The following is a 13,618-nucleotide window of genomic DNA, read 5'->3' on the forward strand; positions in this document are numbered from 1 at the left end:
ATTCTAATGACCCAAAGTGGCCTTGTGTTCAATATTTGCTAGGAGCATTCTCAGCTTCTCCCCAGTAGGTATATTTACCACCCCTCTGAAGAAGCAGCAAGATCAATAATTCTTTTGTATCCAAATAAAACACACATTCCAAAAGACAATGCTCCAATATATTGATTCACCCCAGTTGATACAAACGTAATCTATTCAAGAAAGGAAACTTCTTATAGAGACCAGTTATTACCTGAGAAGGTATCACGATTAATCTAGTTGACATAAATGCTCTTCTGTATTATGGGATGTTTAAATATTTTAAACATTCAGGAAAGGCCCAAGGATATGACAAACCTAGATAAAGAGGGGTATAGACTCTTCATGCTCTATCAAAATCCAGTTCATACAAGTGGCTCAAAATCAACATTTGAGCAGCTTCTGTCCCTGATGACTTCAGGTCCTCAATCTGAAGTCCCCAGAAAGGGAGCTTATATTCAATCATATCCAAGGACTCACATAAGAACCCTCCCTCAGCAAGGAAAGATAACCAGTCTTATCAAAGACAAAGGCCACCTTCAACCACATGTGAAATGCAGAAGCCCAGTCTTAACGCTTCCAAAGAGTGAACTCCCAGTTCTAACCAGAGCGTAATTCCTGCTACACAGCCTGAAATCCCATCAATTTTAAATAGAAATTTTATTAAGATACAATCTAGTGATTCTTGACAGGCTTGTATCCATACTGTATAGGATCTGCATTACTTCTTTAGAGTTGAATACCACAGGTGCTGCAAGAAAATATTGCCCACCCTTGCTAAAAAGGAATCAAACCACAGCCTTAGTGGATATCCAAGCCTCTCTTTTTTGGTACATTTTCAACATGAACCTTCCATGACAGATTTGATTGGAAATAAACACCCAAACAAGAAAACTAATTTACTTGCTCCAAAACTTGTTCTCCAATTTTCCAATTCTCCAACCGATATGTGACCATCTAGGACTCCAATAAAAATCTGTAACTTGTTACTCTGTGAAGCACATATGGTGTCAGCATTATCAGAAGACCAAATAATATATAGCAGGCATTCCAGTTGCTATGATAGGTTGACTGTTCAGTGGAGTATAAATTGTAACCCTCTTTTTTTAATTTCTAGGGATCACTACCTCAGTGTTGTAACTTGGGTGACTGATGAGAGAATCTGTCTACAGTGGCTAAAAAGGATACAGAATTTTTCAGTTCTTACTATCTGTGACTACTCTAGAGAGAATGGAATGTGGCAGTGTCCACGAGTAAGTATTAAAGGGGACCTCAACTTGGGAATTAATTGGTAGAAACCTGTTATAACAGTGACAATCTTTTGTTTTCCTCTTCCAGGAAAAAGAGCATGTAGAAGAGAGTACAACTGGTTGGATTGGCAGAGTAAGTACTAAACATCATGTTGCTCTGTAGTCTTGTGTTACATTGACCAAAAGACTCTTCCTCCACTGCAAAGCACCTCAAATAGCAGTTAAAGACGAAAGGAGAAGTAGATACTTGTTCCTTCCTTTGCCTTTGACTCTCCAGGAATTATGAGAGGGTATTCACAGTAGAACATGAGGTCTTGCCATTCAGTGAAATTGTGAAAACAACCCCAATGGTGCCTGAACACACACAGGAGAGTTTGAGATGGTTAGGATGCCATTTCTGTTTTCTTAGCAGCCTCGCTCGATAGTGAGACAACTGCCTCAAGTTATATTGCTTGGCCTAGGCCATCTCGGATTGCAGCAGTGGCAAACTGTTCAGTGTCCCTATGCTATGGCAAGGGGCACACTCTGTGCCATCTAATGAGATTGCTAAAGCAGCTGAAATGGAGCCATACTCTTGTGAGAGGTGAAAGTCTGCTGATCCCTACCACCACCACATGTACAGTCATGACCACTATGTTGGGGTGGGGGATTCTGCAATACGGGGATTTACAGAGAAAAGGTTTCTCCACGAATGTAGAGCCCTCTCACTTTTGTGCCTGGCCCCCAAACTGAATATTTCTGGTCATGTTATGGGTTTCTTTCAATGGACTTCATTGGGAGTCAATGTATGGGTCAGCTGAACTTGCTTATATCAATGATTTTTTGTAAAAAGCATTTCCTGAGAAGGAGAATGCTAATATCTTTCTTTACTAACCTGGCTCTTGGCAGAACTTAAAGCTGGCTATCAACTAGGAAAAAAGTCTTCAGATGGCTTTGTGTCAATTAGCTTGAGTGAGATTTTGGTAGATTATTGCGTGCTCCCACCATCATGTTCTTGTATCGTCATGTTTGTTACCATGCTGAACATCTTAGATTTAATGACCATTTTCTGTCCCTTACTTTGCCCAGGATGGGAGCTGGATATTGTTCCTTTGTTGGGCCAGTTTTCTCCCTTTCTACAGCCATTTTGTTTTTGAAGAAGGCTCAGATCTTATGAACATAATTAATTGTGAAGCAGGCGTGTAGATATTCTACTTGCCTTTATTTTATTTATCACATTCCAGTGTTACTTTAAGGAACCAAGGAAAGTACATATGAATATCTTGTTTTTTCCTCATAGCAACTCTGTAAAGTAGGTTAGTTTGAGGGACCTGCTGAAAGACAGGCAGCTTTATGGCTGACTGGACATTTGAATGGATTTCTCACATATGACACTGTAGGCTTTCCATGGCACTGCTGTTCTTTGCATACTTCTAAAGAGCAAAAACGTGTGGACATTTTTGACACCTTGATATCTATCCCACAGATATGCTGATATAACTTTTGGTTTTTTAGTTTTGCAGTTTAAAATATATGTGTGTGTGTGTATCTCCATCCAAAGCAAAATAACATGTTTTCATACCCTGCTGCTACATAAATGGGGGCTTATCTCATCCCACTTAGAGCCATTAAACCCTTTTCCTGAAGGTCCCTGGTCACTTTGTCAGGTGTGATGGTAGGCAAAGCTGTAGTGACAAGCCTGTTCATAAGAGTCAAGTGAAGACAAACTTGTGACAACATTGTGACAATCCTGTTGTTCAAATAAGAGAGAAAGCAACTGCCAAAGATGTGGTCCCAAGTGCCCAGTTAATCTCTACGGGAGGGTGAGACAGTGAAGCTGCTGAATGTGCTACCTTCTTCACACCTTCAGTGTCCTAAAAAAAAAAAAATTAAAAGTACTTTCAAGGAACAAAGTGAAGAGTGAAACAGCAGGGACTACAGATCTCTCTTACAAAGATGGCAGACAATCCCACCTGCTGTCAAACTTGATGAGAAATGGAAGACCTTTACTGCTAACACATTTTGCTTCTACAGCATGAAAGTCACAGTAAGCAATGTGCTGAGCAGGCTGTGAACAATTATGTAAAAAAGGAAAACAGGGGGAAATAATAAGAGTGGTGTATTGTGGACTCGTAACGAAGGAAGATATTTCTTTGATTTACGAGTAGTGGTCTTTTTTGCCCTTGCATTAGAAATGAGTGGGATTTTTCTGTTGAAACTATCCAATATAGCAGAATTATTGCTAAGGAATCTTCACAGCAGAAAAAGATTTTATTTTATGTGTTGCAGAATGCATTAACTAGCAGGACCTTTAAATATGTAATTCTAGAGGCCATACAATTGAGCAGTTGATAACAAATGACCATATAGTTCAACGATGACTTGCCAAGGCAAGACTATCCAGTCACAAGCTCAGCCCTTTTCCAGTTCAGCCTATTCACTCTAGCTTTTCATAAGCAGATAGATGTACTGTGTTTAGCCTCATTACAAAGTGACTGAAAGTCTGCCACTAGGCATTTGAGAGCAAAAAGTCAGATGGCGGATGTCAGGTAAGGTTGCTAATTGGCTTAATACTTAGTCCTGCATACATAAAGAGCCTTTCCCCACGTGGAATATATGAACACTGTTTTGTGTTCTGTTCATTCTTTTAAAAAGTATGTGATGCCTCATGAGGAATCATACCAGATTTTTCCACAGAAGTCTAGTGGTGCAGCATTTTCTTGCCGTGTATGAGTTAAGTGCTGTCAAGTTGCAGCTGATTTATGGTAACCCTGTAGGGCTTTCAAGGCAAATGAGAAGCAGAAGTGGTTTGCCCTTCCCTTCCTCTGCAGAGTCTTCCTTGGTGGTCTCCCATCCAAGTACCGACTTTGCATTGCTTCTGAGATCTGATGAGATCAGGCTATACTATACCATTCCACATCCCCGTTTCCTTGATACAAGGTTATAAAACTATAAGTTAAATACTCAGGATGTTGCTAAAGTTTACAGTCGGCATCATACCTATGTAACTAAATATTTGATTTTTTTTTACAGTTTCAGCCTTCTGAACCTTACTTTGCATTTGACAACACCAGCTTTTACAAAATTTTAAGTGATGAAGAAGGTTATAAGCACATCCATTATATCAACAGCACAGGAGTAAGTAACGAGTATGTGAATACAACATGGTATCCAAAGATGTGAGCAGCGACTCACAAAACCTCCTACTCTGCCACAAATTTTGTTAGTCTTTAAGGTGCTGCTGGACTCTTGCTCTTTTCTGTTGCTACAGGCAGACTAACACACAGTAATCTAACAACATGGTGGAGGATTGTTCTTCTGTCATGGAATTTATATAGTCACCTATCTACCCTTATTTGTTTTTATAGACAAAGAAAAGTATTACAAGCGGAAAATGGGAGGTAATCAGCATAGCTGCTGTAACTAATGATTTTCTGTGAGTATTTCTTAAATAATTAAATTTTAGATCACAGTTCATTGGGCTTAGGGTTGCTGAACTCAAGATGGCGCCTGGACCGCTCAGAATTACAATTGATATCTAGGCTACAGAGATCAGTTTCCCTAGAGGAGGCGACACTATCGATTCCCCTAGAGGAAGTGACAACCCCACCTACCTCACAGGGTGTCTAGGGATGCCAGCCTCCAGGTGGGACCTGGGGATATCCTGGAATTACAGATCATCTCCATACTACAGACATCAGTTCCCCCAGAGAAAATGGATGTTTTGGAGTGTGGACTCTATGGTGTTGTACCCCAACTGAGGTCCCTGCCCTCCACAGGCACCACTCCCAAATCTCCAGGAGTTTCCCAACCTGGATCTGGCAACCCTACCCCCTGTCCCCTGCCAGTGGCCAGGGGAGACCTGGCAACTGTAAGGGTGTCTGTTGTGGGAGGAGGAAGAGAAGGAGATTGAAAGCCGCTCCGAGACTCAGGCTGTGGTCACACACACGAAATAATCCACTTTCAATTCACTTTCAGTGCACTTTCCAACTGGACTTTAGTGTATGAATTGGCAAAATCCAGTTGGAAAGTGCATTGAAAGTGGATCATTTAGTGTGCGTGACCACAGCCTCAGAGTGAAGGGTAGGGTATAGATCTTCCACTTCCTTTTCCTCTTCTCTCTATGGCATCACATCCCTACTGAGCTCATCTGCCTTCCCAGGCATCACCCACAAATCTTCAGGAATTTCCCAGCTGGAGTCGGCTTAGGGGAGAAGGAGTAGAAACACAGCCACTGAGAAGCAGAAACTGCCTTATCTTCTGCAGCCCTCTAGGTTTAAAATTGCTAAATGCTCATATGATTTGTGTGACTGTAGAAGATTGCCTTATCTTCTGCAGCCCTCTAGGAAAAAGGATTTGCTCATATGATTTGTGTGACTGTAGAAGACCAAATGAGTGGTTTATGCTACAGTGATAAACTGTGAATGGATGAAAAGGTAACGCACGAGACAGCTGCCAGTGAGTATGGGACTTTTGTGCAATCCCCATTCTTTCGCCAGTCCTGTTAATCCTGTCTCTTCCATCTGGCCTAGCAGGGACCGGTATTGAAACTGACAGCTGCCGTGTCTTTGATAGGACAAATCAGTGCATTTCCCAAAAGAAAACCCCTCTGGCCTCTGTACAACTAAAACTAATGACATTTAAGTCTGATTGATATCCGTTTGACAAAATTAATTGCTACTTAACTTGAGTTCTTTGATTTGAGCTGAGATCTTTGAAAAGTGGTTTATAAACAGAGGATTGCAGATTTTGAGCTGACCAGAGACTGAACCTAAACTATGCTCAATAAGTATTGCACTCAGAACATGGATCACTGAATGATTTAAGTCAGCTCAGTGATGACTTCGTCTCTTCACCATAGTTATGAGATTGCAGGTGACCCACGGGCTAGCAGGCTCTCTCCTCTCCCATGCAGATTTCACCTCCCTCTGCTTTTAAGCGCTAACCATGGTAGGACTATCCTAACCATGGTGAATAATAATCTTCTGGTATACTAAGAAAGCAATCCTAAAGAGGTCTACTCAGAATCCTACTACTTACTCCCAGGAAAATATCCTTAGGCTTGCACTGTAAGCCTTTTTAAATTTACATTTGCTTCTGTCGCTATGTTATTGTTAATGGTATAATATTAGTGCCAGCTTGTTTTGTAGCCTTTTTCTTATTTTTTAAATTGTGTATTTGGACATTCTGGCTTGGCTCGATCTGAACATCTCCACTGATGGGTGGGACATGACTTGTCTGCCTCCCTCTTTTTGCTGCAACCACAGATGTGCCCCAAAATACTGCTTCTGGGAGACAGGGGACAGGGACCCCCAGGTACAAAGTGAAGGAAGAATTAGAAGTCACAGGAGGGGGGGAAATCAGCAAAAATCAGTAGGATCCAATCCTATATATTTTGTAGATCACCTTGGACGATCTGTGTTGGAAAGGTAACTATGAAGTTGTATGAATAATTTATTTGCTTACTTTGCAGATATTTCATCAGTAATCAGTTTGAAGGCAAGCCAGGTGGAAGAAATCTTTATAAGTAAGATGCTTTTTATTCATGCTTGGGCTTTGCCCAGTATCCTCATGATAATAAAAAGAGAGAAAATATGGCCAGTTAAAAATAGTGGGTTTTAGCCCTAAACCAAAATGATTCTTTTCCCTTAAGATTTTTACAAAAGCCTTCTGAAGTACACAGTAATGTTTTGAATTATTACTCCATGTGCTTTACAGAGAAAAACAAAGCGCAGTCCTAGGAGCTGCACGAAGCTGCCTTATCTGAGCCAGACCATTGGTCTGTCAATGTCAGTCTTGTCTGTTCTCACTGCCAACATATCTCTTGGGTCTCCAGTTGAGATCTTTCAATTCACCTGCCATCTGTCCTTTTAACTGGAGAGGCTGGGGATTGAACATGGAACTTACTGCATACACAGCAGATTCTCTACCACTGAGCCATGGCCCTTCACAGCAAACATGTGACGGGTACCAGACTGCCTCTGAGAACTGGGTTTGGCATGACCATACAGTTTACCTTTGTGGTAGTTGAATAAGATTCCTCTTGTGTGTATGTGTAAAGTGCCATCAAGTCACAGATGACTTATAGCGATCCCAACAAGGGGCTTTCAAGCCAAATGAGAAGCAGAAATGGTTTGCCACAGCCTTCCTCTGCAGAGTCTTTCTTGGTGGTCTCCCTTCCAAGTACTGACCCTGTTTAGCTTCCAAGTTCTGATTAGATCAGGCTATTCCATGCTCCATTCTTTCCCCAGGATTCCTCTTATTTATTTATTTTCGTATTTATTTTTCGTATTTGTATCCAGTGTTCCCTCTAAGCTGAGTTAGTTTGAGCTAGCTCACAGTTTTTTTAGCCTCTGGCCCACACATTTTTGTCTTAGCTCAGGAAGGATGGCTCCAAAGCAAACTTATTTATGCAGTAGCCAAACTGCTTGCTCACAGCTTTAATGCCAGTAGCTCACAAAGCAGAATTTTTGCTCACAAGACTCCACAGCTTAGATGGAGCATTGATATTGTATCCCGCCCATCCTGAAAAAGGGCTCAGGGCGGGTCACATCATCTTTCAACAATACAATAAGTTTAAAAGCACAATATAAACATTTAAAATCAGTAGTTATAGCCACTGGTGAAAGTTCTGACCCATTAGTACAGATGGATATGGCCGGTTGCTGATAGATGGATGCAGGGGTCATTTCGTAGAAAAAGAGCTAGGGGGACTCATTAGCATAACTCATTAGCATATGCCACACCCCCTGACATCACTGGAAGTGTGTCCTCCCCACAGCCGGCGGCGACCTCCAGCGGGCACCAGCAGGGAGCTCCAGGCCCCGCCCTCCCACACCTCACCCGGGGGGATGGCGTCCCCCCGCGTCCCCCCCCAAATGACCCCTGGATGGATGGATGGCAATGTGTGTTGCATGGCAGGAAATGTGCAGATGCTTAATAGTGTTTTTTTACTGGGAAATTACATGTTTATGGTTGTCATAGCTAAACAGGGTCGGCCTTGGTTAGTAGTTGGATGGGAGACCAGGGTTGCTATGCAGAGAAAGGCAGTGGAAAACCACCTCTGCTCATCTGTTGCCTTGAGAACCCCATGACTTGTTGCCATGCGGGTTGCAACTTGATGGCACTTTATGGTTATTATTGTTGTTTTATTGTTACTGTTGTTACTATGGTTGCTGCATGTTTTTCTATATGTGAGAGAAGTGAGTAATCCCGGACAGATATATCTGTGAGGGTGCAATAGGTAAACTAGACAGCTGTGTCCAAGAATGAGCCCCTATGGGTATATGACTTTAAAAAGCCATATATGCAAAGATGTGTGTGAAATCCGAAATAAAAGGGAGGTTGAACTAGAGTTCTGTAATGAGTTATCATGTTGAAGGAGTGATGTGGATAACTTTTCCGATGTACATATGGCAACACAAAAAGGAATTACAAATGAAGTGGAGGATAGTTTTAACATTCAAACTGTTCCTCGTAAATCATCTATGTTAAGCCGAAAACCACATAGCTAAACGTGAAAGAACAGTATGCAAAATGGAAATGGAAGATGACTTCACTTAAGCATGCTGAGAAGGGTTTGGGGATTATAACTGAATTTATAACTTAAATGAGTAATAGAATGCTGCCCCAGTTAATCCGTGTGGAATGCCGTGTCCAGCAGAGCAAAACCCCCAATGTGATTATGATTTCAGGAAGTGGAACCTTTCTGACAGGAAGGAACATTAATTCCATTAAATTGTGTTTGGACTCTTGACAAAAATATGATTGAATTTTCTGAAACTTTTCTTTCATCTTTCAAATTATTCTCTTTTAATCTAGAGTGGACTTTGGAACTGGCTCGACAAAATGCATCACTTGTAATCTATACGAAGAAAGATGTCAGTATTATTCTGCCTCCTTCAGCACAGACGCAAGATATTATAAACTGAATTGCCATGGTGAGTACAAACAAAGCTAATAGAAATATGATTCAGTATTTCATGCCTGACTAATCCAGACATCTCCTACTGGTTACCTACCAGAGATCCCACTTGGATTCCCTTATGAGCCTGAAGAGAGCTCTGTGGTTTGGGCATGCATCCTCTTGGTCTCCTGAATGGTCCCAGGCTTATAATGCAATTCTAAGCCAAATTTGCCCTGACCTGGATTTCCCAAACTAACCTGATGTCAAAAGCCAAGCAGGGTTGGCCCTGGTTAGTACTTGGGTAGGAGACCACCAAGGAAGTCCAGGGTTGTTACACAGAGGCAGGCAGTGGCAAACCAACCTTGAATGTCCCCTGCCTCGAAAACCCTACAGATTTGTCATAAGTCAACTGCTACTTGAAGGCACTTTCCACCACCAAGCCAAATTATACCACTGAAGTCAGCAGAGTTACACTCTCATTTGGACTGTATTGCCAGGTTGTAAGTTTTTGTTCACGTCAAGATCCCCTCATGAAGAATGTGCTTTATATTTCTCACGGGGTATTTGATATTTTGAAGATTATGTCAAATATTATTAAAATTATGAAAGTAACAGTAATGCTATTTTAAATAATAGGGTTATAATGCACTGATTTGAATACAGTTAAGGCAAAACCAATTGCCTTAAATACACTTTAAACACTGCATTGAATTGTGGCCTGTATCTCAAAGGTCTGTGCATGCTTGAGGTTTGCTATGTCTTATATTTTATGGTGATGTTCAAATCATGCAAGTTGTTTTATTAAAAATTAGTTTTTAAAAGCATCTGTATTTGTTACACTCTGTACACAACAGGTCCCGGCCTGCCCTATTTCATCTTGCAGAACAGCAGTACAGATAAGGGTAGGTTTGGTTTATTAATAACCTGTTTTCAGAAGTGCACCATGTGTCTGTATGTGCTATCTTAGTAGAACAATTCAGAGCACTATCCTTTGCAGATGTACTCCAGGCTAAGTCTGCTGATTTCTGTTAGACTAGAGCAACTCTGCATAGGATTGCATGGTTAGAGATGTGAATCTGATCTGTAAACCTGATTTATCAGTATAGCTCAGTGGAAAGTAAGCAGTGGCTGCCTTTATCACATTTTTATCCTGCCGTTCTTGCAGGAACATAGTTTTCCCCACCCCTGGTTAACCTCACATCAACCCTGTGAGGTAGGTTACGCTGAGAGGACAGAGACTCATAGTCACAAAATCCCCCAATGAAATGAGTGGAGATTTGAACCTTGGTCTCGCCAGTCCTAACCTGACCCGCTAACCACTACACCACAAAGACTCTAGAGTCTCTAGTTAGATTGGCTGGACACCACAGAGGAAGGACTCTCTTATGGTCCTGGGAAAGGAAACCAGAGTAGTGGTAGCACCACCACTTTTGTGGGACATGTGAGAAACGATGATGCTAAAAAGGACAGAGTTCATCATACCTGTTATTTCCAAAGATACCAAAATTCTGAAGGCAAAGACCTGGGAGAAGAGCATGTGAAGCAAACCTGACAAGCTGGGACTGTTGCCAATGGGACTCCTATTTCTGAATGGCCATGTAGATTATAAATGCTGTAGGATTGTGAAAAAAAACCTTCCTGCTGCTGTTATGAAGAGGACAGTATTGGGAAAAGGATATTCAGATTTTTGTTTCTGTTTATTTATTTACATTATTTATAGCCCATCTTTCTCACTTGGACTTAAGGTGGACTACACAGAGTGAGTCTACAGTCAACAAGATGGGACATTCAATAAACAATGAAATGGGATCTGGGCTATAGAACCAACCAGGAGTCTAAAAAATAGAACTGAAGCAAAGCATAAGTGTTAACAGATATGAAACGATGCAAAATAACACAATAGGATTCAACCCACAGCAAACTATACAGACACCACAGTCCCCAATAATTTTATCCAAGTAACTTTGTGAAGCCTTTTGTACAGTGCTACCCTGGTTCCTGCATAGAAAAGCCCTCTTGAATAATTCAGTTTTGCATAGTTTGCAGAAAGCCAGAAGAGTGGGAGCCCTCCCTGACCTCCTCAGGCCGGCCATTCCACAAGGTGGGGAGGGCGCAGTGGAGAAGACCTGTTTCTGTTACTGTTCCTGTGTCTCTTTCTCCTCCGTGAACTTCCTGTCCTTCTGTTGATAATACATTTGAGCTCAGTCTTCTATATGCATACTTAGAAGGAAATCCCACTGAATTACACCGGATGCACTCCCAAGTAAACATTTCAACCCTAGTGAAAAGGGTCTTCTTGTTGGCATATTTTGTTTTCTTGAACAATGCTGGGGTTGGCACAAAAAATCTCTGGATAACTTTATGAACCCTTGGGGAAGGCAGTTTATGAATACTTGCTGCGGTGAATAACATGAGTGCATAGTAACAGTCATAGAGATGTAGAAACTGTCTTTCAGACTGAGTTAAAGCAAATGCATTACATAACTCAAAACTGGGAATTAGCATTCATTCAAACAAACAAGCAGTTAAAATGAAATAACTCCTTTATATATTTTTAAGATTGCTGAATTATGCCCATACAAGTGAAGAAAAGTGTTGGTTAAAGGCTCTGAAATGAAATGTGGAAAAGGTTTCTAGTGGCTCAAGTAAAATATTAGTGGACCTTTTCTCATATGCGTATTTAAGTCTATGCACGCAGGAAATTTCCTGTTATTAAATATATAGTTTAAATGATATATTATTATTATTTACATAATATTGCATCATGAAATAATGTTACTATGGGTACCACTTTAACAGCATGCTACAACTTTTGCTTGTGTGTCTGACCTTTTTAAATGGTATTTTCCAGGGTTCCAAGGCACTCTAGCTATTAACAAGCTCAACTCTCATATATATTTTTTTCCAGCTATTTCAATATTGGAAGACAATCAGGACCTTGATAATACGTTGAAGAATATCCAGATGCCCTCCAAAACAGTCAGGAGCATTAGACTGCATGGCGAGAGTACGTTTACAAATAAATTGTAACTTCATAACAATCCAATTTTAAACCTATCATTTCTAGGAAATAGGTATGTGTTGTGGAGTCCTAATTTGGAAATGCATTTATCAGTCACTGATTTAAACAGACTGGGATCAATGGGAAGCTTATGCTGGAATAAAATATAGTTAGTCTTTGTGGTGCCCCAAGACACTTATGTAGTTATTTGTACTTCTCTTTCTTCTTTCTGTGTTTTTGGGCTGTTAATTTGTACACACATGCTCCTTCTTTATCCTGTGTGTGTGCGTGCGCGCGCGTCTTTGAGCTTCTTTCTTATTCTCTGCAGTAATATTTTTACTTGGGCAAAGGATGTGATTTTGCAGCACAGTTTGAATTATAAATGTCGTTTTCTGCTTATCACTTGCATATTCATCTTTTCTGTAATCCTTTTTTTCTTGCTGCTTTACCTGTCCAGGGTAGGAGCTCATAGGTAAGACAAATTCCTTTGTTTTGCTGAACAGGGCTATATGTTTTAAGTTTAGAATATGTTTTGATGCCGGTTAACAACCTAATACTAAAACTGTGATTATCTGCAGAGCAGGGATCCTATTCAGAAAGGGGATATTACTGTTCTCCATGTTTCAAACCCCTTATTACTGTGATTAATTATTAATACTGACTATGAACTAGATGCCATTCCTTTTGTTTAAAAGAAAAGGATGGTGGCTTGACCAGTGTGGATTACATTGCTACAAGTATTATGAGGCATAGTATTCCATGTACTGTTTAAACACAGAGAGGTTCCCCCCTCCCAGTTCTGCAATGACCATATCGAACATCTGCATTGTTAAGAATGTTGCCCCTCCTGAAATGGTCCCTGTAATAGAAACAAGCATATGAGACACACTCGTTTTAACTAAAATGTAACAGGTTTGTTCTCATGTTTATTTAATTTATTTATCAGATTTATAACCCGCCCTCCCAGCCAAGGCTGGTTTCATTTTCAGATTAGCAAGACAATAATTTTATTTGTTTTTTTACCTTGCACTGTACCTTTCATCACACAAAGCCACTTCAAATTTTTGGTACTTGTGTTCTACTTGTTTGCACATGATACCTATCTACAACACCTGTTGATAACTCATCGTTTTCATTTTATTCAGTAGTTTACAAGCCATTTTTTTCCTGAAGTACTAAAATCTTGTCCTGCACAGATTGAAAATGCCCTAAAATGCATTGTAATCATGTTTGATTTATTAGGGTGGGAAAATACAGAGTGAGGGTGGTCAGCCTACTGCCCAAAGCCATCTGAAGAATTAAAATCTAGCTTCCTTGCACAAGCAGATACTAGCCAACCATAAAGTTACTGGCACCCAACATAATGCCTTTGCCTGGACAGCACAGGCTAACCCATTTTTGTCAGATTTATGGAAGCTAAGCAGGGTTGGCTGTTGTTAGTACTTAGATGGGCGACCACCAGGG

At 40.7% G+C, this 13,618-nt stretch overlaps 1 protein-coding gene across 1 annotated transcript in view; it reads left to right on the forward strand.

Moving 5' to 3' along the window:
* The window catches only part of DPP4 (dipeptidyl-peptidase 4), a 79,971-nt gene that overhangs the window by 39,002 nt on the left and 27,351 nt on the right, over window positions 1–13,618 (forward strand). The window contains exons 11-18 of the mRNA XM_015408604.1: window positions 1,136–1,271; window positions 1,357–1,401; window positions 4,281–4,385; window positions 4,616–4,683; window positions 6,721–6,774; window positions 9,069–9,187; window positions 10,008–10,055; window positions 12,062–12,160. Coding sequence (XP_015264090.1) covers window positions 1,136–1,271; window positions 1,357–1,401; window positions 4,281–4,385; window positions 4,616–4,683; window positions 6,721–6,774; window positions 9,069–9,187; window positions 10,008–10,055; window positions 12,062–12,160 — 674 coding nt within the window. The remainder of the gene's footprint in view (window positions 1–1,135; window positions 1,272–1,356; window positions 1,402–4,280; window positions 4,386–4,615; window positions 4,684–6,720; window positions 6,775–9,068; window positions 9,188–10,007; window positions 10,056–12,061; window positions 12,161–13,618) is intronic.

Source organism: Gekko japonicus, unplaced genomic scaffold, assembly GCF_001447785.1.
Source record: "Gekko japonicus isolate JY-2015 unplaced genomic scaffold, Gekko_japonicus_V1.1 scaffold1550, whole genome shotgun sequence".
Taxonomy (NCBI): Eukaryota; Metazoa; Chordata; class Lepidosauria; order Squamata; family Gekkonidae; genus Gekko; species Gekko japonicus.